Source organism: Lithobates pipiens, unplaced genomic scaffold (assembly GCF_037356315.1).
Source record: "Lithobates pipiens isolate NorthernLeopardFrog02 unplaced genomic scaffold, aLitPip1_a1.2 Scaffold_13, whole genome shotgun sequence".
Classification (NCBI taxonomy): domain Eukaryota; kingdom Metazoa; phylum Chordata; class Amphibia; order Anura; family Ranidae; genus Lithobates; species Lithobates pipiens.
The window spans coordinates 35,308,150-35,334,751 of NW_027507718.1; the positions used below are offsets into that span (position 1 = coordinate 35,308,150).

Genomic DNA, 26,602 nt, shown 5'->3' on the forward strand with positions numbered 1-26,602 from the left:
TGCTACGGGGGCTCTCTCTCAGGTAAGTATAGGGGGAGGTGCTGGGGAGGGAACTGCACTGAGAAGGTTTTACTTTAACCACGTGACCTCCAGAAGATCCCCCCCCCCATATAACCAGGCCATTTCTCTATCGTTCATTGAGAGACACAGCTGCTCTTCTTGACCTTAGGGTTATATTGCCCCTTTTGGGCAGAAAGTGTTAAAAACAGCAATACTTGCCACTCAGGGGGCGGTCCTACTGGCTATAACCCCTCACACTGCATCCAGCAGCTCAGTTTTTTTATGCCTAGTATAGGAGAAGAACCTGTCTCCTGATGGGACCTGGGAATTTTTGTTCTTTTTTTCTGCATTTGTGATTCCTGTGATCTTCAATCAACAGCCGGGCTGGATGACAGGCTGGATAATATAGATCCTTGTAGATCCTTGTAGTCTCCCCAACCTGGTCATCGAGCGTGAGCAGGCCCTAGCTACGCGCTAGCTCAGCCACGACATGCCCTATCTATTCCAGGGGCGGCTGGTGAGCTATATGCTCCGAGGCACATGACCGGGCTACTACTGGCTGTGTGCTGTGGCCGGCAGCCACCCCGTACTGCTCGGGTGATGGGTCTGTCTGTGGAATGTGTCCAGCAGTTCCTTCAGAAGGGTTAAGTATGGTTCCACCTGTCTCGGCAGGATGGAGCAGCTGGGCATTCTCTGGGAGGTCGACTGGGGGGCCCTCAGTCTGTGCAGCTAGGAGGGTGTACTTTTTATGTGACTTGCCTTAGGTCCCTAAGTGGTGACAGGCATGTGTGGGTCAGCATTGCGTCAGAAGCTGGTGCTTCTTCCCCAGACATCCCTGTGATTGCAACTAGTTCTCCTGCACCTGCATTGCCTATGGACGCTCTGTCGGCGGTCCTGGAGGCCTTTGTTGCCAGGGTGGAAGTGGTGCTCAGGCGCAAGGGGGGTAAAAAACGCCTCCTCTCCCCACCGTCTTCTGAGGAAAGCTCTGATTCAGACTCGGGCCCCACTGTGACTGGAGACCCCTGTTCTGATGTATCAGAGGATGCGGACCAGGACCGTTCGGACAGTGAGGATGACTCCATGTCCGGGTCAGTGCAGGAAAAGGCGCTTGTAGGAGCGCTTATTACAGCAGTGCGGGATACCCTAAAAATGGAGGATAAGGCAGGGGCATCTACAGAGGTGTTGGTCCTTTTTGGGTCCCACAAGCCGGCCCGCACTCCTAAGGTGTTTCATTACCTAACTTATTTTGATACGTTTATTTACAAGGAATGGGGAACACATCAGCAAGCCTTTTCAGTCCCGAAATGCATGGCGGTGCGTTACCCCTTTGAGGAGAGTTTACTGAAGGAATGGACATTGTTGACCTCCCGGTATCCAGGGTAAATAAGGTAATCACGATTTAGATGGAAGGGACTCCTGCTTTCAAGGACCCTGCCGACAGAAGAGCCGAGGTGGTTGCCTGGTTCATGTTTACAGTAGTGGGGTCAGCATTGCGGCCAGTGTTAGCCACGGCCCTGGTATCGCAGATGCTGCCTGAATGGGCTAAATTGTTGCACCATAAATTGGAGAAGCAACAGGCTTCCCTGGTCTGCGTGGAGCTGGCAGACCAGTTGGTGCAGGGCCTTAAGTATGTCTGTGATGCCGCCTTAGATACGGCCCCCTTGCTTTCTAGAGCCTCAGTTTCAGCAGTAGTGCTATGTAGTCTGATTTGGCTGAAATGCTGGTCTGCGGACCAGGCATCTAAGAAAGCACTGGCGGACTTTCCCTTCCAGGGAGAGGCTATTTGGAGCCTCACTGGATGACATTATTAAGAATGTTACTGAGGGTAAGAGTACATTGCTCCCACAGTCCAGGAAAGATAAGGAGCCACGCCATAGGCAAGGGCCCTCCTTTTCCGCTCAGAAGTGGATTTTTTGTCCGCCTGGGTCGGTAGGTAAGCGTTCCCAGTCCGACAAGATGCCTGCTGAGGGACAAAGGCGTCCCTGGTTTCGCAAGCCAAATAAGCTTGTGAACAAATCTGCTACCACATGAAGGTTAGCTCCCGTCGACTCTCGTGTGGGGGGTCGCCTTCGGGAATTTGCAGCTCGGTGGACCTCCCTGCTTTCCGACCAGTGGGTCTGCGAACTGGTTTCCTCAGGGTACAAGATACAGTTTCTTTCTTGTCCGCCAAACAGATTTTTGCCCTCCAACCTTCATCTTCTTTTGGCTTGTCGGGAGGCCCTGTTTGGGGCAGTACAGGACCTGCTGCTGCGCAGGGTGATATTACCTGTACTGACACCGGAAAGGTTTCAGGGGTTCTACTCCAATCTGTTTGTAGTCCCAAAGAAGGAAAGGGTCCGTCCGGTCCTGGACCTCAAGGCCCTCAACAGCTATATGAAAGAACAAAGGTTCAGGATGGAATCAGTTTGCTCAGTGGTTGCTGCACTCCATCAGGGGGATTTTCTGGCATCCCTGGACATCAAGGACGCATACTTGCATGTCCCCATATGCATCAAGCATCAGAGGTTTCTACGATTTGTGGTCGGGGATGAGCACTACCAATTTGTAGCTCTCCCTTTTTGGCCTGGCGTCAGCACCAAGGGTCTTCACCAAGGTGCTAGCCCCAATTTTGGCTTTGCTGAGGCAGCGAGGGTTCGCAATCATGGGTTACCAGGATGACCTCCTGAGGGCAGCTTCCGCTTCAGAATTAAGGGAGGATATGGCAATCACCATGCAAACTCTTCGGGAGTTTGGTTGGGTACTGAATCTACAGAAGACGGTGCTGGTGCCGACTCAACGCCTGGAGTACCTGGGCTTGCTTCTGGACTCCTCAGAGGTGAGAGGCTTTCTCCCTTCGGACAAGTTTCAGACTCTTCAAGCTTCGGTAAAGTTGTTGGTGCCTCGCAGGTGGTCGTCACTGCATTTTTGCATGTGAGTCCTGGGTCTCATGGTAGCCACTTTCGAGGCGGTACCGTATGCTCAATTCCACACTCGAGTTGCAAAAGGAGATATTGTCCAAATGGGACAAATCTCCGTCGTCCCTGGATTGTCAAATTCGGGTGAGCCAGCTAGTCAGGGATTGCCTGCTCTGATGGCTGAGGTCGCCGGCCCTTTGGCCCGGGAAGTCGTTCCTTCCTCTTCATTGGACGGTGATCACAATGAATGCCAGCCTGATCGGTTGGGGGGGAGTTTTGGGCGTACAGTCAGCCCAGGGTCGGTGGACCCAGGAAAAATCCCACCTGCCGATCAATGCACTGGAACTTCGGGCAATCAAGCGGTGCCTCTCCACATGGTCACAGAGGCTGCAGGGGCGTCCGGTCAGGATCCAGTCGGACAACGCCACGGGGAAAGGCATATCTCAACCATCAAGGAGGAACATGGAGCTCAGCTGCATCACCGGAGGTCGCTCACGGGTTGGTGGCTCCATGGGGGCATTATCGGCTGATTTATGCCCACCCCCCACTCAAACTTCTACCATGCCTGCTTCGCAGAGTGGAGGCCGAGGGGATTCCAGTGATTCTGATTGCCCCAGATTGACCTCGCCATCCGTGGTACGCCGACATAGTACGAATGGTGGCGGATGTTCCTTGGCAACTGCTGATGCGAGAGGACCTTCTGTAGCAAGGTCTAATATTTCATCCTGCTTGACCACTCACTGGCTTTAATGGCGTGGCTGTTGAAACCAGGTGCTAAGGGAGTGAGGTCTGTCGGATTTGGTAATATCCACTATGTTGAGGGCGCGGAAGTCATCTTCTCGGAAGATTTATCGTACGTGGAAGGCCTGCATTTCCATGTGTGAGGAGATGGGGTGGTGTCCGTGCACATACTCAGTTTCCAGGATGCTGCTATTTTTGCAGTGAGGAGTGGATCAGAAACTTGCGTTAAGCACCATTAAGAGGCAGACATCAGCTTTGGCTGTCTTTTTTTCAGCGACCCTTGGTGGTCATTGATTGGTGAGTATGTTTGTTCAGGGGGTTCAACATGTGGCCCCTCCGATTCGGCTACCTCCGTGGGATTTGAATCTGGTGCTCTCTGTGCTTCAGAAACCGCCGTTTGTTAACATTAGGGAGATTCCCTTACTAACACTCTCTCAGAAGGTAGTCTTTCTAGTGGCCATTACATCTGCCAGGAGGGTTTCCGAGTTGGCAGCCTTGTCTTGCAAGTCTCCCTACTTGATCCTCCACAAGGATAAGGCGGTGCTGCCTCCGCAGCCTTCGTTTCTTCCAAAGATTGTTTCGGCCTTTCATCTAAATGAGGACATTGTGCTTCCATCCTTATGTCCTTGGCCATCACACCGTAAAGAGGTGGCTTTGCATTCCCTGGATGTGGTCCGGGCTCTGCGGGTGTATCTGTCTGCTACGGCTACTTTTCGGAGGTCGGACTCGCTGTTTGTATCGGTGGCTGGTCTGAAGCGGGGACTGGCTGTCTCATCAGCCACCATCTCTCGGTGGATCAGACAGACTGTAGTTCAGGCTTATGCCATAAGGAGACGGGCGCCTCCCTTTCCGTTCATGGCGCATTCTACCAGGGCAGTTGGTGCCTCTTGGGCTTTCCGACATCAAGCGTCTGTTTCTCAGGTGTGTAAGGCGACGACCTGGTCATCCGTTCACACTTTTACTAAATTTTACAAGGTTGATGTGAGCGCATCTTCGGATTCTTGCTTCGGCCCAAGGTTTTGCATGCGGCTGTTTAAGGTTGCAACTCCTCTGTTGAGGAGCTTTGTCTTTTTTGGGTGGAGTTATTGTTGTTTGCTGTTCCCACCCCTTGTTTCTTTGACACTGCTTGGGGACGTCCCTAAGGTCAAGAAGAGTTGCTGTGTCCGTCAATGAACGATAGAGAAAATAGGATTTTTGTACTCGCCGTAAAATCCTTTTCTCTGAAGTTCATTGACGGACACAGCGCCCACCTCTCCTATTTCTGTTTGTACTGCTTTTGAGGAACTGCTGGATGCAGTGTGAGGGGTTATAGCCAGTAGGAACACCCCCTGGGTGGTACTGTGCAAGTGTTGCTGTTTTTAACACTTTCTGCTTAGTCCCTAAAGGGGCGATATAACCCTAAGGTCAATGAACTTTACTTTAACTGATGAACAGCTTGAGAAAGGCGCGTGCACACAGCGGGTCTCTCCCCAGTACGCATGCTTAGAAATGTGTCACGAACGAGTACACCGAGCAGAGCTGCAATTCAGCCTGTCCTGGCTTGTGGATCAGATTCTGCTCTCCATCTGCAACCATCGGAACAGCTTTTTGCCGGTCAGGACAGCCAGCGTCAGTGGTGGCTGCAACCAAACAGATGGAACAGCAGAGCTTCCAAGCACCAGATTGCAAAGATGTGCCTATTTTTTTACTACTATCATGTGAGTTTCACTCTTTTTTTATCTTATTAAGGGCACTTTCACACTGGGACAGGGGGGCATTTGCTGTAAAGTTTTACCAACGTTTTAGCTGCGCTTTTCGGCTGCTATCGGGGCGATTTCCATCTCCCGCTATTGGCCGATGCCGAAGAACTTTGAAGGCGATTCAGTGGCGCTGCCCATTGATTTCAATGGACAGGGGCGCTTTAGGTACGGTGTATACACCGCGCCTAAAGCACCCTATAGATGCTGCTATTTTAGCGGCGCTTTGCCATCGTTTTTATATGTATAAAAAAAATCCCAGTAAGCGTATATTGATTGGTTTGCGCAAAAGTTATAGCGTCTACAAACTATGGGATAAATACTGAATTTTAATTTATTACATTTTCGTTTTACTAGTAATGGTGACAATCAGCGACTTATAGCAGGACTGCAATATTGCAGCAGACAGTCGGACACTTTTGACACTTTTTTGGGAACCAGTGATCAATGCTAAAAATATGCACTGTCACTGTACTAATGACTCTGCCTGGGAAGGTGTTAAATCAAAAAGTTAAATGTATACCTAGCCTGTGTTTGTTTATGTGTACTTTGTGTGCTACTTTCACTAAGGGAATTAATAGATTGTATTGCCTGTTTTGTGGGGAAAGGAAATCTATTGCTTCCCCGATGACAAGACAGGGCTCTGCCTTGTTTACATAGGCAGAGCTCTGTCCTATGTAAATTCATGAACAAAGCTGGGTGCTAGTAGTAATCCATTGGTTGGAGCCCAGTGATATACATCTGCTGTGTTTAATCACAGCACTGTCGGGTCACTGGCGGTGCACACACTCACTACCTGGAAGTGTTAGATCACGTACTAGGCTGAGCTGCCTTGCCATAGTATATCTAGCTTATACGGTCAGCAGGCAGTTAATGTAGCGAATGCATTAAGGTAAAAAACCTTCAGCCTTTAGAACCACTTTAACAAATTGACACTACGTTCAAGATCTAACTGCTGATCGCCTTATGGCTCACTAGCAGTTTCTGGATTGGCTACCCTCAATGAATATTTTGGGAACTGTACCCAGACCCTCAATAGTGTGGTCGGCCTGTAATGCTTGTTTCAGGAACTGGATCCTGCGATTAGCACTCACCTTTGTGCAACAAGTGTAGTCAGCTGCAGGGTCCTATATAGGTCTAGCGCTGTGGTCCATTCCTATGATCCTTCAGACATCTTCCAGGGTATGTCCACTGTGACAGTTGAAGTTTGTACTCCGGATTTCCCTGTAATTGTGACCAAGTTCTGTTTTAACATTTGCCGTGTTATTCTTTGTTGTATTATCCATACTCTACTATGTTGGCAGTAGGTTACATTATTAGAAAGCTTACCTTTTTTTAAATTGCCGGGCATTACAACAAAAAAATTGCTGCTCGAGTAGTCACATAGTTGCACTCTGCCTTCTGGCTAATAAACTTCCGCCTGCCAAGAATGCAAGAAGCGCATCTGTTGATCTCCCAGCTCACTGCCGTTCCAGAGACACATCCACACTACCTCTGTCAGCGCCAGGGTTATCCCAGACACACTAATACCCTCTCATTATGCATCCATTCATGTGTATGTCACAGGGGATTTCCTCACTTAGCAATGGCAGACGAGGTACAGAGGAAAACTAGTGAATCGCTTGGGGTGATAGCTTTTCCCTGCATAGGAGCAAGGTCTTATGTGGCACACAACAGACAGCCTATCTGACTAAGGCAGATTTCACAGCAACTACGTCCAAGTTCCTATGGAAACTCTCTGCCCTTATAGAACCTTCGGTCTCCAGGGCAAAAAACTGCTTTTCTGCTTCTCCACCAAATGAATTGACTCAGGAGTATGACCATGAGCATCCTAACCTCTTTGAGGATGATATGAATATGCTTTCTACTGTGAGTTCACTTATTGATGCCGTATGGTTTTAGCATCACCAGAACCTTCCCAGCCTTTGCCTAGCAGTACTGGAATCTTTTCAGCCTAAACAATCTCCTAAGGGCACTGAACGGCTGGGAAAGTCTAGAAAGACTTTCCTCTTGTACACACAAATTAGCTGTGCTTTGCATGAGGCCTGGCTAACTCCTGTAAAGGTATTCCTTCCTCTAAAACTCTGCTGAGTTACAGTGCCTTGAAAAAGTATTCATATCCCTTGAAATTTTCCATATTTGTCATGTTACAACCAAAAACGTAAATGTATTTTATTTTAGGCGATAGACCAACACAAAGTGGCACATAAATGGTTTTTGTTATTTCTTTTATTTATTTTTTACAAATAAATATGTGAAAAGTATTTGTATTCAGCCCCCCTGAGACAATACTTTGTAGAACCACTTTTCACTGCAATTACAGCTGCAAGTCTATTTGGGTATGTCTCTACCAGCTTTCCACATCTAGAGAGTGACATTTTTGCCCTTTATTTTTCTTTTCAAAAAAAACTCAAGCACTGTCAGATTGGATGGAGAGCATCTGTGAATAGCAATTTTCAAGTCTTGTCACAGATTCTCAGTTGGATTTAGGTCTGGACTTTGGGCCATTCTAACACATGAATACTGTATGCTTTGATCCAAACTATTCCATTGTAGTTCTGGCTATATGTTTAGGGTCGTTATCCAGCTAAAAAGTGAACCTCCTCCCCAGTCTCAAGTCTTTTGCCGACTTTCTACAGATTTTCTTCTAAGATTACCCTGAATTTGGCCCCATCCATGTTCCCATCAACTCTGACCAACTTCCCTGTCCCTGCTGAAGAAAAGCATCCCCACAAAATGATGCTGCCACCACCATGTTTCACAGTGGAGATGGTGTGTTCAGGGTGATGTGCAGTGTTAGTTTCCTGCCACACATAGCGTTTGTAAGTTTTACTGTGTGGAGGTTCAGGCCTCTAGTTATGCGAGCTTTGGTAATAAGATGCTTCAAACTCTCATATGTTGACCCTTACTTTTTTGAGCCTGTTTGCTATGCTGTTGCTCACCCCTCAGTTTATTGCTTGGGGAGGTCCAGCTGTCTGTGATTTTCTGTACAATTAAGACTTTCCAGTAAATTCCATATCTTAGAGCAGTGGTCATCAACCCTGTCCTCAGGGCCCACCAACAGGCCAGGTTTGGAAGATAACTGAAATACATCACATGTGATATCATTCGCTGCTCAGTGATTGCAGTATTCTAGTCTGTATCTCCTCGAGGTAATACATAAAACCTGGCCTGTTAGTGGGCCTTGAGGACAGGGTTGATGACCACTGTCTTAGAGTATAATGCAGGGCACTGGTCTCGCCTATCTGTCCTCTGTTTTTCCTTATTACTTACTACAAAGCTGGCATCCCATGGAGGGTTACATGAGGGTGCACCCAGCAAAGCTTTTGCCAGGTTCCAGTTATTTGAAGGTAGCAGCAAATAGTCCAAAGTCTTTGCTGTCCTGTGTTTTGTACTGCACTACAAAATATGGAATTTACCGGTGAGTCAAAATTACCCATTTTTACCATGGTAAATATGTGTTTAGATGCTAAAAGTTTCTTTGGTCATACTCTGACGCTGCTTCAGATAGGTGATTATGAATACGGAATGCATTTTGCAAATGGTGAAACATCACTGCAAAGACAGCAAGACTTGATGAGCACATCTGGGGCATGATATTATCATGATATTCTGCACATAAGTTTTTAAAATCCAGGCAAAGGTGACAATTTGTAAGTTTGGACATGAATGTTGGGGTCTAATTGCTGTTAGGTATAATATTGCTTTTAAAAATCCAGTTGATAAATTGTAATAAGTTTTACATCTATGCAGGTGAAAAGTGCTGACAACCGTTTGGCAGGACACGGTACAAGCTCACAATACAGAATGCATTCTTACTATCCTTCATACCTGGGGCAGGGTGTGCCCACTCCTGCCTGTGTTCCACCATTCTTCACGTTTGAGGAAAACCCAAACTTCCCAGAGGTCAAGTCAAGTGGTAAGTTTTTGATCATTATATAAAACATTGTAAATGATATAAGGTACCTCAGTTTACAGCAAAATTTACTTTTGATTCTAGGGAAAAAAGCCTCTGGGCAACAAGTACAATTGTTTGGAGGCATTATAAGAAGTGCCAATGTGAAAGGTCCATTCAATTGATTTCATTAAGTCTACTGCAGCCAGATGTGGTCCTAATTAGGATTACAACCAAATAGCTATAAACCCAAATTATATTCAATATAGGTACACATAAAATTTAAAAAAAAAGTTCCAAAAGGAAAGCAGCAGTCCCAGAGACGATAGCTGTGATGTAAAATGTCCCAAAAAAATGTGAATCAGTGAAGAAGATCACCATAAATTTTCCAAGTGCCCCACCACCTGTATGTACAATAAGAACACTTACCAGAGTAGATGGACTCTTTTGATCATAAAAAGAGTCGAAGAAGACGTGAAATGAAATGACCCCTGTTAAGGGAATAGACATCCTTCGGATCACCACCATATCCGCATGAGCACCTCATCGGCAAGTGAGTTAACCAGCATGAACTGACAACCAGGAGAGCCACATAGTGTGAAACCGCATGGAAAATTGTATTAACCCTTTCACTGCCAGAGCCGTTTTTGCGTTTTTTTAGTACACATTAATAAAAAAATAATTTTAGGCCTTCAGATTACACAAAACCCACAAATATTATATATTTTCTGAAAGCAGACACCCTAGAAAATAATATAGTGGTAGTTGCAATTTTTTATGTCACATGATATAACCGCAAAGGTCAAATATTTGACAAAATATAAAGGACGAGGTTTCACCGAATAAATAGATACCCAGCATGCTAAAGCTTAAATTTACATGTGCCCAGGAAATGGCAACAAACTTCAGTACCCTGTATTTTCTATAGGCGACGCTTCAAAAGGCCCCTATAGGTATCAGTTTAGTGTTACAGAGGAAGTCTGGTGTTAGAATTATTGCTCTCATTCTGGCGTACGCGGCTATATGTAACGTGTATCGCAATCAACCTTTTCACGTGTAGGCGCCCGACGCATTCATTTACATTCGTGCGTGTGTATATGTGGGGATAAACATTCCCCTATGTTATGATTTTTAGGTGACAGGTTCTCTTTATTGAGAGATGGGGGGAACCTGCATGTCTCCCCTGTACTCCACTGAATGTTTTGCAATGCAGATTGCATTGCAAAACATCCTTTCTCTGCAAATTGTGCCACCAAGAGCTTGACCCAGAAGTGACGTCGGCGACGTCTCTTTCCGGGTCACAAGAATAAGGGAGGAGAGCAAACGTGTGTCCACTTTTCTCCTTCCCTTCTACCCGCCGGTACCTGCCACAGAGATACCAGGCCCACCGATGGGCAAGCGAAGCCCAGTAAGCATAGCGGGGGGTGAGGTACCAGGGGTGTGCCCGATCAGGTGGCAGCAGAGCCACCCGAATGCTCTCACCTGACAGGCAACTGTCCGCCTGTCAGTTTCACACACAATCCTGGTGGCTGCAGCCACTGGATTGTGTGTGATACCCCCCTGCCGTTAATTCCGTATCGACCTGGACACAAAAGGGTTAAAACGAGGACAGACTACAAAATCACGGATGATAAGCGATTATAAAAACAATCAGTCATGGGAGTCAAATAGACCACTTTCTGGTTTCTTAACACATGATGACATCACGTGGTTTTGATTCGTCTGACCACAGAATAGTTTTCCACTTTGCAACAGACCATTTTAAATGAGCTTTGGCCCAGAGAAGACCGCAGTGTTTCTGGGTCATGTTCAGACATGGCTACTTTGCATGATAGAGAATTTTGGAAGTATTCCTGAACTCATGCAGTGATTTCCATCACAGAATTATGCCTGTTTTTATTACTGTGCCGTCTGAGAGCCATAAATCACAGGCATCCAATATTGCTTCTATTGCCAATATCGCCTTTGCACACAGAAATGTCTTCAAATTCTCTGAATCTTTTGATGATATATACTGTACAGAGGATATATTTAACCTCTTTATGATCGTGCTATAGCTAAATGAGGGCTACAGTGAAGTCGCACATTGATGGGAGGTCCTTCTGTGATTGTGCTTCCCACTCGCCCCCTGGAGCGCACACTGGCAGGGATCTGTGATCGGTGTGTCCTTGGGATTGTTCGACGATTTTTAGACACAGCTTTTCACATGCTGCCAGTTAACCTATTTAGTTGTAAAATGTTCCTCCGGCTCTTAATGTTTAATTTGCCACTTAGGCAGACCACAGATGGTGCAAATTTCTTTCTTGCAACCATAGAAGATATTTGCACAATTCCCCCATTAACACAGACAGTGTTGACAGGGGAATCCCTCTTGCCAAACAATTGTCTTCTCCTGGCAGGGGAGACAGTGATTATCTCTAGCGGCTATAGCAGCTACTTGTGTTATTCACAAGCGAATCTGGCAGGCTGGTTGTACCCAAGTTAATCAATCAACTTGGTACATTAAGCCTGCCGATTTTAATTGTTTCGACCTGCTGAACCAGCCAAGATTCGAACCGTGTATGGCCGGCTTTACTTTGCCGGCTGTATTAACACATCACTGCTTTACTTTGCAGGGAAGCTAAAAGATATTATAAAAAGAAGGCAAAAAAGAAAGGGGGAAGGTAAGTACTCCACCATGGCTCTTAGAAGGTGCTAAAGCATTACTCAGCTATGTAATCTCAAAATGCAGTTGAGAGTCGAATTAAAGACCAAGGAGCATACATTTTCCTGAAATGTTCTGATCTATCAGTTTCCTGTGACAACAGACGTTTCTCGTTCCAGATAATGTCCAATTCTGAAATCCATTCTGCAAGGGAGAGTATGTTTGTTTATTTCCAGTATCGAGGAATAACTGCTCTTGCATCAGCGAAAAAATGTCAGAGAACATCTCTCTTGGCAAGTGCAATTGAGCCCAAGATAATGGAGAGCAAAGCTATTAGAGGGGAGAAAAGTATTTGTGTCACCATAACTGTACAATAAATGTCAAGGATTTTAGTCCAAAAGGCTTGATTGGAGGAGATTGTCAATTATTTCAAAAATTACCAAGCTCCTTCTCTATTCCTCAACCAAACAGTTCCACACTATTATTAATTTGTAGAGGGGGACATTTTCTGCATAATGACCTAGTGTGTATATATAGTATCTGCTTCATCCCAGTTATATACTGTATCTTCCCCTTCTGCAAATTCCATGCATTTTAAGTGATCTATGGCCCCTGGAAAAAAAAAACAACTTCACATTTTAAGTCTGTCTATAGAACGGATAAAATAAGTATTGAACACATCACCATTTTTCTAGGTAAATGTAAATTCTAAAGGTGCTATTGACATGAAATTTTCACCACATGTCGGTAACAGCCCATGCAATCCATACATGCAATGAAATCAAAACAAATAACTAAAAAGTAATGAACACACAAAGAAAGGAAGGTGCAAAAAAGCCATGGAAAGCCAAGACATCAGCTGAAATCTTCAGTAATTAGAAAGGAATCCTGTCCCTTGTCAGTGGAAATTAATATCAGTTGGTTCAGTCTCAACTGATGGCCTATAAAAAGGTGTCTAATTACCAAGGTGTCGCACAAGAAGCATCTCAAGACCTTTGCAGCCCTATTGTTGCAAAACATAATGATAGCATTGGTTACAAAAGTTTTTTTTAAACTTCTGAGTGTTCCGGTGAGCACTGTTGGGGCCATAATCTGGAAGTGGAAAGAACATAATTTCACCATAAACTGGCCACGACCAGGTGTTCCTCACAAGATTCCTGACAGAGGAGTGAAAAGAATTATCAGAAGAGTTAACCAAGAGCCAAGGACCACTTGAAGATAGTTTTAGAAAAACCTGAAATTAGCAGGTTCAGTTGTTTCAAAGAATAATAATAAGTAATGCACTCAACCGCTATGGCCTGTATGCACGCTCACCATGCAAGACTCAATTGCTGAAGAAAAGGCAGGTTGAGGCTTGTTTAAAGTTTACTGCACAACATGTAGACAAGCCTGTGAAATACTGGGAGAATATAGTCTGATCAGGTGAGACCAAAATTGAACTCTTTGGATGCCATAATACACACCATGTTTGGAGGTCAAATAAATCACCCCAAAAACACCATACCAATAGTGAAGTTTGGAGGTGCGAACATCATGGCATGGGGCTGTTTCTCAGCATATTGTACTGGCAAACTTCATATCATTGAAGGATAAATGGAAAAATGTACCAAGAAATTCTTGGTAGATATCTGCTGCCATCTACCAGGATGATGAAGATGAAACGAGGGTGGACATTTCAGCAAGACAATGATCCCAAACACAAAGCCAAGGAAACTCTGTTTTTAAAGAAAGAAAATAAAGCTTCTAGAATGGCCCAGCCAATTACCTGACTTGAATTCAATATAAAAACTATGGAAAAAAAAATATCAGAGTTCATAGAACTCTGAACCTGTGAACCTCTGAACCCATAGAACTCTGAACTCTGAGCCCCACAGAACCTTTAAGATGTGAAGATGGTTTGTGTGGAAGAATGGGCCAAAATCACACCTGAGCAATGCATGTGACTAGTTTCTCCATACAGGAGGCGTCTCTAAGCTGTCATTACCAACAAAGGATTTTGTTTAAAGTACTAAATATATTTCAGTTAGCATGTTTAACCACTTGGGTACCGCGCTATTGCCGAATGACGGCATTAGCGCGGACCTAGATTTCCGGGACTACGTCTATTGACGTCGTCCCGGTTACGAGCGGCCTGCGCGCCCCCTGAGGGGCGCGCGCGGCGCGCTCTGTGATCGGCGAGTCTATGAGACTCGCCTGATCACCGATCCGTGCAAGGGGTCGATCCCGACCCCTTATCACGTGATCAGCTGTCAGCCAATGACAGCTGATCATGTGATAGAACGGAGCCGGTAATCGGCTATTATTCCTCCTCGTGCTGACAGCGCGAGGAGAAAAAAAAAAAGCCAATCACCGGCGGCCGTGATCGGGACATCAGTCCCGATCACGGCCAGCAATGCAAGGCACCACATGCCACCTGCCAGTGCCCACCTGCCTCCCGCAGTGCCATCCTGAAGGATAAATAAAAGTAAAAGTAAGTGCCCCCCGTCTGTGCCCATAGTGCCCACAGTGCCACCCACAGTGCCACCCACAGTGCCACCCCACAGTGCCACCCCACAGTGCCACCCACAGTGCCACCCAATCTGCCTCAAAGGTGCTGCACCCCAGTGCCGCCCATCAGTGCCCAGCAGTGCCGCCCATCAGTGCCCAGCAGTGCCACCTATCAGAGCCACCTATCAGTGCCACCTATCAGTGCCCATCAGTCCCATCTATCTGTGGTACCTATCAGTGCCCATCCGTGCCACCCATCCGTGCCACCCATCCGTGCCATCTTATCTGTGCCCATCTTTGCCCATCAGTGCCGCCTTATCTGTGCCCATCGGTGCCACCTTATCTGTGCCTATTAGTGCCGCCTTAACTATGCCTATCAGTGCCCACCAGTGCAGCCTATCAGTGCCCACCAATGCAGCCTATCAGTGCCCACCAATGCAGCCCATCAGTGCCCACCAATGCAGCCTATCAGTGCCGCCTTATCAGCGCACTTCAATGAAGGAGAAAAATGACCCGTTTGCTAAATTTTATAACAAACTATTAAAACATGATTTTTTTTTTTTGCATCTTTTTTTGTTTGTTTAGCAAAAAATAAAACTCCGAGCTGTAACTAAATACCACCAAAAGAAAGCTCTATTTGTGGGAAAAAAATGATAAAAATTTCATTTGGGTACAGTGTTGTATGCCCGCGCAATTGTCATTCAAAATGTATCAGCGCTGAAAGCTGAAAATTGGTCTGGGACTGAGGGGGGTTTAAGTGCCCAGTAAGCAAGTGGTTAATACTTTTTCCCTGTGTCATTCCATTTTATTCAACATAACTTAATTTTTTAACTTATTTGCTTTGGTTTCTTTGTATGTATGGATTGCATGGGTTGTTACCAACATGTGGTGAAAATTTCATGTCAATAGCACCTTTAGAAATATATTTCCCTAGAAAAATGGTGATGTGTTCAATACTTATGTCACCCACTCCATGGGAACTCCAACTCTTTCTTTTTTCAAAGCTGGAGTTGGTCTTTAAAGTAGAACTCCACAAGTCCTATAAATTACCTAAATTAAGAGTATTGAATGAAACAGCATTCTGATGGAGCATGCAGTGGGGAATTTAAGTATATACAGGTATACTTCTTGCATTAATGATAGGGCTAGTTTTAACATAAAAGTTTATACCATATATCCATCAGGTGACAGATTTCTTTTCCAAGCAGCACTGATAAACCATCTCTGTATGATTCACATAAAGTAATGAACACAGTGAGCTTATCTTTAGGACAGTTTCCAGCAGGGGCGTAACTAGAGATCACAGGGCCCCATAGCAAAATGTTGTATGGGCCCCCCCCCCCACCAAAAAAAAATGAACTAATGCTATTAAACAACAGACTACCACACCCATGTGGCACAGTACCCAGGCAACAGCTTATATAAATTTTGAACAACAAAGTATGCAGTATACTGTATGCAGCCCCTGAAGGGAACACATTGCTGACCTCCAGGCCTTTTAACCAATTTCTGTTCTGTTATATAAAATGAAATAGTTCAACTCACCATAATGCAAAATCAGTGGGATCCCTGAGCGTGTCACTTGCCATCATCGCCTGCCACCAGATGCAGATTGTAACTTGTCAAACGTTGCGGAATGTCACCTACCACATGTTGCGGATTGTCCACTTGCCACATCCCAGATTGTCACTTGCCAAGTCACCTGCCACACATTATGGATTGTCACTTGCCACATCCTGGATTGTCACTTGCCACACATTATGGATTGTCACTTGCCACGTCCTGGATTGTCACTTGCCACGTCACTTGCCACACATTATGGATTGTCACTTGCCACGTCCTGGATTGTCACTTGCCACGTCACTTGCCACACATTATGGATTGTCACTTGCCACGTCCTGGATTGTCACTTGCCACACATTAAGGATTGTCACTTGTCACATCACCTGCTACACATTGCGGATTGTCCACTTGCCACGTCGCCTGCCACCAGATGCAGATTGTCACTTGTCACACTTTGCAGAATGTCACCTGCCACATGTTGCGGATTGTCCACTTGCCACGTCCCGGATTGTCACTTGCCACGTTACCTGCCACACATTACGGATTGTCACTTGCCATGTCCTAGATTGTCACTTGCCACGTCTCGGGTTGTCACTTGCCACGTCACCTGCCACACATTACGGATTGTCACTTGCCATGTCACCTGCCACACATTACGGATTGTCACTTGTCTTGTCACGGATTTTCACTTGCCACGTCACCTGCCACATGTTACGGATTGTCACTTGCCACATCCAGGTTGTCACTTGCCACGTCACCTGCCACACATTACGGATTGTCACTTGCCACGTCCTAGATTGCCACACATTACAGATTGTCACTTACCACATCCTAGATTGTCACTTGCCACACATTATGGATTGTCACTTGCACGTCCCGGGTTGTCACTTGCCACGCCACCTGCCACACATTACGGATTGTCACTTGTCATGTCACGGATTTTCACTTGCCACGTCACCTGCCACATGTTACGGATTGTCACTTGCCACATCCAGGTTGTCCCTTGCCATGTCACCTGCCACACGTTACGGATTGTCACTTGCCACGTCCCTGGTTGTCACTTGCCACGTTGCCTGCCACACATTATGGATTGTCATTTGCCATGTCATGGATTTTCACTTGCCACATCACCTGCCACATGTTACGGATTGTCACTTGCCACATCCAGGTTGTCACTTGCCATGTCACCTGCCACACGTTACGGATTGTCACTTGCCACGTCCCGGGTTGTCACTTGCCACGTCGCCTGCCACACATTATGGATTGTCACTTGCCATGTCACCTGCCACACGTTACGGATTGTCACTTGCCACGTCCCGGGTTGTCACGTGCCACGTCGCCTGCCACACATTATGGATTGTCACTTGCTCTGCCACTTTCCTGCTGTGTCACAGAGTTAGGCAGCAGATTATCAGTCAGGCAGCAGAGAGATAATGTCATCTCTCTGCTTCCTGGCTGCCTGCACAGTGAGGGGGAACTGCACTACAGGGATGAGAGGGCAGCGAGAGATGATGTCATCTCTATGCTCCCCCGCCCGTCAGCTCCCTGATTGGCCAGCCCACTCATGCCCACTCTCATCTGCCTCCCAGTCCCACTATCACCCGCGGAGCCGCTCGCGGACCACCCGCGGAGCCGCTGACCACCCGCGGGCCGCCCGCGGACCACCCGCGGAGCCGCGGACCACCCGCGGCCGCCCGCGGACCACCCGCGGACCGCCCGCGGCCGCCCGCGGACCACCCGCGGACCGCCCGCGGCCGCCCGCGGACCACCCGCGGGCCGCCCGCGGACCACCCGCGGACAGCCCGCTCTCACCCGCTATCTCCCGCGGAGCCACGGAGCCTATCCTCACCGGGCCCCACTTGACTGCGGGCCCCATAGCGCCCGCATGTGTTGCTATGGCGGTAGTTCCGCCACTGGTTTCCAGCATATATTCATTAATTGCCAGATTATTATTTTTTTCCACAAGCAGCACTGATAAACCATCTCCATCTGATTCACATAAAGAAACATAAAGAAATGAACACTCTGAGATTTACTTCAGCAATAACAATGATATTACAGTTTTTATAGCTGCACTGCCTTGAGAAGATACTCGGAGTTCTACTTTTTTTGTTCTCTTTGGTCTTAAAATTAATGAACCAATAATTCTACATTTCCTTGATACAGGGCTAGACAATTGCCTGGGTGTTCAGTATGTATAATTAGGTTTTCAAATGACATGTAAAACCTTCCAAAAAATGTTTTTCATCTGCTCTACAACGAAGTAGCTGTAAAAGCATATCTATAATGAAATACGTTGTATGTGGAATATGTTTTTTTTTTTACCTTTTACGTGAGCACCTTCCAAAAAGATTAAAATAAGTTTATTGGCATTAAAATACAGTATGTTATAACTATTTTCAGTCTAAAGCTAACTGTGGACATTCAATTATCTGACTGCTAAATCATCATTTGTTTTGCAAGAGAAACATGTTTAGAGAAATACACAGGGTGTGATTGCTCACCTTCCCTTATGAAAAGGCCAGTTGTCTGGCTTTCTTACTAACCAGGTGGCTTCAGTAAAGTCAGTGGTGCAACACATGGGTAAAGATTAGATGTTTTGACTTTACTGGCTGCATATTTCTTCCAGGACAGTATTTCAGAAAATGTTTAAGTCAGAGGATCATCATAACAACTAGGTATTAGTATTTTCAGGAAAATGCAGGATGCTAGCATTAGACAAACAATTTTGGGGTGTCCTAAAGTTACTGTGGGGGGGGGGGGGGGGTTACTAAACCTGGTGCATCTGTGTATAGTAACCAATAAGCTTTTAAAGCAGAACTTCGGTCATTTTATTTCATCTTTTCATCTTATTAAATCTTCTGTCCTTGTTGTTTTAACTTTGGATAATAAAACATTTTTTTTCTGCCAGTAAATACCTTATACAGCCCACTTCTTGTTTCTTGTCTGGTAAAAAGCCTAGGCGTATGACATCATGTACAGCTGTTCTCACTCTCCTGAGAGTTTATCAGGAAGGGAAGGGGGGTAAGAGGGCCAATGAGAGCTGCAGAGCTTGAGGTGTGCCTCTGTGTGTATGTCTAAATCCAGGAAGTGAACAGGCAACAGCTTCAGCTGCCCACAGTTAAAATGGATGCAGCCAGACTCAGTGGAGGGAGATTTCTGCATCATATTTGGCAAGTACAGAATCACAATATATATAAAATAATATGCAAAGTAGTTTGAGAGAAGCTTCAGAATGGCAACCATGTTTTTATTACAAATTATGTGAACAGACTGCAGTTCCTTTTTAACTTCAGCTACCAGATTCTGTGGGCTCTAATTTTAGTAAATGCCACCCTATATACTGAGATGGAGCCTGCAAAAGTAAGATGGCAGTGTGGTAAAAGGCACCATAAATCCATAAATGTCCTACTTTTTTTTTTTTTTTTTACTTTCAAAATATTTATTGACAATTTTTTAAATAGACAATACAAAAGAATCAACATCAGCGGAACACATAACAAAAAACAAACAGTATATGAAACATAAGATATTGAAACCCACAATGTAAATTCCCAAACAGTAAAGGTATCAAGCCCCTAAATAAAGACCAGATCCTTATCACCCAATACAACTAGCTGAGGGAGACACGCCCAATGAAGACTGCCCTAAAATCAGGGTGCTAAAGATATGGGGTGCCAATATAAACATATGAGTAGCCAAACATACTTTAGAGAAAAAGTGTGAAAGAAGATAAAGAATGAAGGAAGAAAATAACAAAATAGAAAAGGGTGGTCCATGCCAGGGTCAGAAAATATATTAGTCCAAAAATTCAGAGAGCAGTGCTAAATTAAAGTACCAGGGAGATATGCATATATATGCTCCCAGGTCCATTCAAATTGTTCAACAGTGTTCTGCAAGATGCTAACAATATTCTAATTTAGCATAATCCAGGTGACCTTTTCCTTAGCCTGTGCCAGGGACACCGTAGATTGTTTCCAGAATTTGACAAGAGTAATTTTAGCTCCTAACAAGATAAATAATATCAATCATTGTAAGTATTTAGGTAGCCCAGGCACAGGGGTATTAAGGAGTGCTATATCTGGAGTCTAGGGAACTGATCCCGTAACTGTCCCGTTACTCTATGAGTCAATGCAAAGATTCCGTTCTAGTAACCCCGGATTGTAGGGCATTCCCACCAGATATGGCACAGTGTCCCCGGCATCTGACAGCCTCAGAAACACAAAGGCGAAACAGAAGGGTACATTTTGGCCAGCCAGGTTAGTACCAACGGTTGAGCACCTTCAAATTTGCCTTTATCAAGGCAACATTCATGACACCTCTGTAAGATCTCAGGAAACAACTGTGCCACAGCTCCAGGTCCTTTTCTTCTCCCAAATCGGTATCCCAGTCCTCCATATAGGGGAGTCTAGGGTGAGAACCCAGTAGCAGCCCATAGACCAGGGAAATACCCCCACGCTGATCTGCATCTTGTGTGCAACACTTTTCATATGGAGTTACCTGATATTGGTCAGGCTTAGCCGGTCGGAGGGAATGTAAAAAATAATTATTATTTTTTTGAAAAAAAAATGAAAACCCTCTGACAGAGGCATCTCAAGGACCCCCTTACAATGACGGAGCGTAAAAGGACCTCTGTGCATAATGAATTGACCAATCCTGTATAGCCCCTTGTCTAGCCACCATTTGAAAGCCTCAATGTCCTGCCCTGGAGGTAAATCCAGATTATTAAACAAATGTGCTAGGGGGCGAAAAGAAGAAACCAAGGCAGTGTTTGAGTGGAGTATATCCCACAACGCCACCGAGTGGGAGAGAGTGGGTGCTAGAATGGGAGACCAATCTTTAGGAGTGCTCCACAAAAGATAGTCTAACGTATAGCCAAGGGTCGCCATCCTCTTCATATGAACCCACTCTGGTTTAACATATCAAGAGTAAACTACGGAGAGTTGTGTGAGAGGAGCCGCCTGATAATATTTAAACAAATCAGGTAACTCCAGTCCTCCCTATATTTTGGGATAAAATAAAATTCTCCTCAAAAACCAATGCCCTCTATTGCCCCATATATAACGCACTACCTTTGCCTGAAAATTAGTAAGTACTGCAAGGGGAACGGGTATAGGCAAGGACCTAAAAGGTAAAGTATTTTTGGTAGTAACATCAATTTAACCATATGGATTCTCCAAATTTCCTATTCTTAAAGGATAAGTTCACCTTTTGTAACATGCTAGACCCATATTCAGGGTGTAACTTCTAACACCTCCGATCCCCCATTGTGACAGCTAGCGGGATCTTCTACCCCTCCCCCTTCAGCTAGCTGTCACAATCTGCAAAATGGAGGAACGGGCAGACAGATCCATAGTCTATAGGACCATGACATTACATACACCCACTATTTCCCGATTGTGGATGCAATGCTTTACAGGTCCATTACATTAGAATAATAAATGCATATTTTTATTTACCTGCAAAAAATGTGCATTTTATTATTTTTTTGTAACGGTGAACTTATCTTTTAACCTTTTAGCACTCCACCTTTGCCTAGTCCACAGCTGGATGCCTCAGACTTCTTTGTGCTGACATCTTTTAATAATTGGTAGTTACATATGGCTAACCAGATTCCTCTATCTCCATTACTTCCACAAATAGGCCAGGCAATTTTCCATTTAGCCCCGGTTCACACTATTGCGATGGCAGACATTGCATGTAACGCGCAGTGCACTGCTGTTCACATTACATGCAGATAGTATGGCTGATATCACACCACATTAGGTGCGAACACGCACAGGACCCTTTTTTTAGTTCGGACCAGAATCAGATCGCATGTGTGTTCACAGATATGCAATCCGATTCATGTGCAATATGCGAGCTGAAATGGGGGTGTCGTTAACATATAATGACACTCCCCAGCAGTTTGCATATGGCAGTGTGAACTGCCGTGCGTGTCAGGTGCAATGCGGCAACCCACAGTTGATTCACAGGGTTCTCGCATCGCAGTAGTGTGAACCTCCGGCCCTTAGACACCAAACGCTGGATTGTTGGAGGCTGCCACGTGTTTTGCCCACAACCATAGTTACTGGATTTTCTTTTGTAGATGTAGCAATAGCTTGTACTAACTAATTTCTCTTAGTTGCAACTAGAGCTGCACAATTAATCGTTAAAAAAATCGTGATCTCTATTGCAGAGTTTGCCGATTCTGGAGAGACTTATCTGATCACTCAGCTGCCAAAAGAAAACATCTGGACGGTCTGCCAAGTTTTTAAAATGAAACATTGTAAATAACTGTTCCTTCTTAGATCAAAGGGATAAACTTCTGTGTGCAAAGAAAAAAACTTGGCAGACTATCTGGATTTTAGCAACCTGTAAATGCAGGAAGTTTAACCTCTTAAAGTCTAAATCTTTTTCTGACACTTTTTTCTTAAGTTAAAATCAATATTTTTTGCTATAAAATTACTTGGAACCCCAAAACATTATATATATTTTAGCAGAGACCCTAGGGAATAAAATGTCAATTGCTTCAATATTTTATGTCACACTGTATTTTTGCCCAGCAGACTTTCAAATGCAATTTTTTGGGAAAAAATACACTTCAATGAATAAAAAAAAAAATGAAACCGTAAAGTCAGCCCAACTTTTTTTGTTTTAATGTGAAATGATGTTACGCCACGAGAAGCGTGAGAGAATCGTGATCTATCTTCTAAGCAAAAAAATCATGATTCTCATTTTAGCCAGAATTCTGCAGCTCTAGTTGCAACTCAGTACAGTGTAATTTTATTAGACATAACATGTTCTTGTTACATTCTTTTGTGTGCAACTGCAAGGTGTGCGGCACAAATTTTAACCAGGCTGTCTAAAAAAGTTGTTTTTAACCATTTCAATTAGACAGTAGATTGCCTTAAAACCTGAACTTTTCTTTTAATGTCTTGTTGATGTTTGGATACAGACTGGGCTACTCAAAATGCATTTTAAAAGAGAAGTCCACCTTTCTGACCCATATTTATGGTATAACATGAACCACTCCCCAGCCACCACTACCACAGAATCAGGGAATTGTACTCCCCATCAGCTCCTGCCATTATTTGAATTTGCCATAGATGCGTTTCTTTGCCCACATAGCCATATCATTTATTAAAAGAGATCTGTGAAACAAATAGTACAGGTGATGTCTGCCATCTGTCTTGTAGTCTGTTGATACTTCCTCAGAAACTATAAATGACGGACCATACTTTGGTAGGGACCTGTGGATGGGGGAATAGTCTGCAGGTTCCAGAACATTGTACCTGTGATCTACTGATCACGGTTGCAATGCTTTGCAGGCTCCAATGCAAACATTTTTTATTAAAAAAAATTCAATTTTTTTAAATTAACCACCATTAACCAGGCCTATTTTACAAACTTGTTGTTTACAAGTTCAAATCAGATTTTTTTTATTTTCTAGAAAATTACTTAGAACCCCCAAACATTATATATATTTTCTCTTTCGTTCACTGACTGACACAGCTCCATTATTCTTGACCATAGGGTTGTTAGGCCACCTTCAGGAGAGGACTAGGCAGAACATGTTATACATGTGAAAAAACAGAACTTTACAGTTCCGCCCAGGGGACGGTCCCTCCAGTAACAACCCCTCAGCCTGCTTCCTGCAGCTCAGTTTTTTTCTGCCTAGTGAAGGAAATGGACCTAGGAACCCTGCTGGACCATCGGTCCTGGGATTTTTTTGCGGAAGTTTGCCTTTTGCGCAAGATTTTTAGATCCTGTGATCTACTATCAACAGCCAGCTGGGTGACAGGCTGGATAACCTTATCCTTGTAGTCTCCCTAGCCTGGCCATTGAGCGTGTGCAGACCCTGGCTACGCGCTGGGTCGGCCACGACATGCCCCTCAGGCTCCAGGGGCGGCCAGTGAGCATAACGCTCAGGGGCACAATATGACCGGAATACTGATGTCTTTATCACAGTGTGCCGTGGCCAGCAGCCACCCTGTACTGATCGGAGAGTGGGTCTGTGATGGGATGTCCCCAGCTCGTCCGTATGGTAAGTACAGCTCTCCCTGCCTCGCGGGATGGAGCAGCTGGGCATTCCCTGGGAGGTCTATTTGGGGGTCCCTTCCCTCCCTCTTTTCTCTACCTGTTCCTGTCTTCCCTCCCCCCGTGGGGGATGCTGCATGATGGGCTGCTGAGCGGTGTGTGTACCTGTAGCCAGGGGTCCCCTGGGGGGCTCTCACCTTGCATGGGGAGCTGTATCTGGAGGTCTGCATGTGCTGATCACCAAAGCGCTGTTCTGCCGCCATTTTCACTGTCCTTTCACTGTGTACAGTTGTTTGTCGCCCATTTTTGGTGTGCCTCAGTGGAAAGCATGGTCAGGGGCCATTTTTCTGTAGTTCGGCAGCCATTTTCTATGTGATTATGTCCTTTATACAGGGTAGCCATTTTGTTGTAATCCAGCGCGGTTTTTATACTCAGTGCTGGTCCCTGCTGCTCAGAACAGCACGGTTTCTCACTCAGGACACCTGGGAGCTGACACAGGCACTTGTAGCTGAACGGCACAGAACTCGGTCAGGGTGGGGGGTCCTGCGGTGGGGGCCCCTTAGTCTGCAGCAGCTAGGAGGGTGGAACTGTGCCCCTGTCCTAAGTACCCAAGGGTGGCAGACAGGGTGGGTCAGCATGGTTTCAGAAACTGGTGTTTCTTCCCCAGAACTCCCTGCAATTGCAATTGCAACCGGCTCGTCTGCAAACAGTGCAGTGCCTTTGGACGCTTTGCCAGCGGTCCTTGAAATGTTTGTTGCCAGGGTGGAGGCGGTGTGCGGGCGCAAAGGTGGTAAAAAGTGGCCCCTGCCCCCCTGTCCTCCAGGGAGAGCTCTGACGCAGACTCAGGCCCCGCTGAGGCTGGCGGCCCCTGCTCTGTTGCTTCAGGTGACACTGACCAGGACCGATCGGACAGTGAGAATGAGTCCCCGCCCGAGTCCGCACAAGACAAAGCGCTAGTTGGAGTTCTTATCACAGCTTTGCGTGATCCCCTGAAAAGTCAGGATACAGAAAGTCCCTCTGCTGAAGTAGCGGCCCCTTTTGGGTCCTGTAAGCCAGCCTGTGCACCTAAGATGTTTCCGTATCTGACTTATTTCATATATATTTAGTTCATATACAAGGAATGGAGAAGTTCGCAACTGACCTGTTCGGTCCCAAAAAGTATGGCGGTGCGTTACCCCTTTGAGGAGAGCCTTCTTAAAAAATGGTTGGCTCCTCCGGTCATGGACACCCCAGTATCTAGGTTAAATAAAGTAATCACGATCCCGGTAGAGGGGACTCCTGCATTTAAGGACCCTACGGACAGGAAGGCCAAGGCAGTGGCCCGTTCCTTGTCTACGGTGGTGGGGTCCGCAATGCGTCCAGTACTGGTCACAGCACTTGTGTCACAGACACTTATTGAATGGGCAAAACTTTTGCACCGCGAATTGGAGAAGCAGCAGGCTACTCCCGTCTGCATGGAACGAGCAGACCAGTTAGTGCAAGGTCTTAAGTACGTTTGTGACGCGGCCCTGGATACGCTTCCTCTGCTATCCAGGGCTTCAGTGTCAGCAGTGGTGCTGAGGCGCCTGATTTGGCTAAAATGCTGGTCTACAGACCAAGCATCTAAGAAAGCCCTGACGGATCTACCCTTCCTTGGTGAGCGGCTCTTTGGAGCCTCGTTGGATGACATCATTAATAATGTCACAGGTGGGAAGAGTACCTTGCTCTCACAGGCCAGGAAGACTAAGGAGCCATGCCGCAGGCAAGGGCCTTCATTTTCCGCTCAAAAGAGGCCTTTTTCGTCCGTCCGGGACTTTGGCTAAACGCTCCCAGTCTGACAGGACGACCTCTGAGGGACAAAAGCATCCTTGAAACCACAAGCCTACGAGCAAAAGTGCTACCGCATGAAGGTTTGCCCGTCTCTCGGGTGGGGGGTCGCCTTTGGGAATTTGAAGCCCGACGGGCCTCTCGGCTATCCGACCAATGGGTCTGGGAACTGATTTCCTCTGGCTAAAAGATAGAGTTCCTCTCTTGGCCACCAAACAGATTCTTCCCCGCCAGCATACCCTTACTCACTGGGAGGCCCTAATGGGGGCGGTAAGGGACTTGCTAGGTGGTGATAGTGCCTGTTCCGGAGTCGGAAAGGTTCCAGGGGTTCTACTCCAATCTGTACTCCCCTAAAAGGAAGGGCTACGTCCAATCTTGGACCTGAAAGCCCTCAATTACTTTGTAAAAGCACAGAGGTTCAGAATGGAATCAGTTCGCTCAGTAGTCGCTGCACTCCATCAAGGGGACTCTCTGGCGTCCTTTGACATCCAGGATGCGTACCTGCACATACCCTCGGCATTAGAGGTTTCTGCGATTTGCAGTTGGGGAAGCCCACTACCAGTTTGTGGCTCTCCCCTTTGGATTGGCATCAGCACCCGTGCCTTTACGAAGGTATTGGCTCCAATTTTGGCGTTGTTGCGACAACGCGGGTTCGCAATCTTAGGTTATCTAGACGATCTCCCCCTGAGAGCATCTTGCGCCTCAGAATTAAAGGAGGATGTTGCAATCACCATGCAAACCCTGCAGGAATTTGGGTGGCTGTTGAACCTAAAGAAGTTGGTGCTCATACCAACTCAGCGCTTAGAGTACCTAGGCC

General features: G+C 45.9%; 1 protein-coding gene across 2 annotated transcripts in view; it reads left to right on the plus strand.

Moving 5' to 3' along the window:
- DMRT1 (doublesex and mab-3 related transcription factor 1) overlaps positions 1 to 26,602 on the plus strand; it is a 206,362-nt gene that overhangs the window by 126,414 nt on the left and 53,346 nt on the right. For both annotated transcript variants that reach the window (XM_077475009.1, XM_077475008.1), the window contains one exon: positions 9,125 to 9,290. In XM_077475009.1, the coding sequence (XP_077331135.1) occupies positions 9,125 to 9,290 (166 nt within the window). The remainder of the gene's footprint in view (positions 1 to 9,124; positions 9,291 to 26,602) is intronic.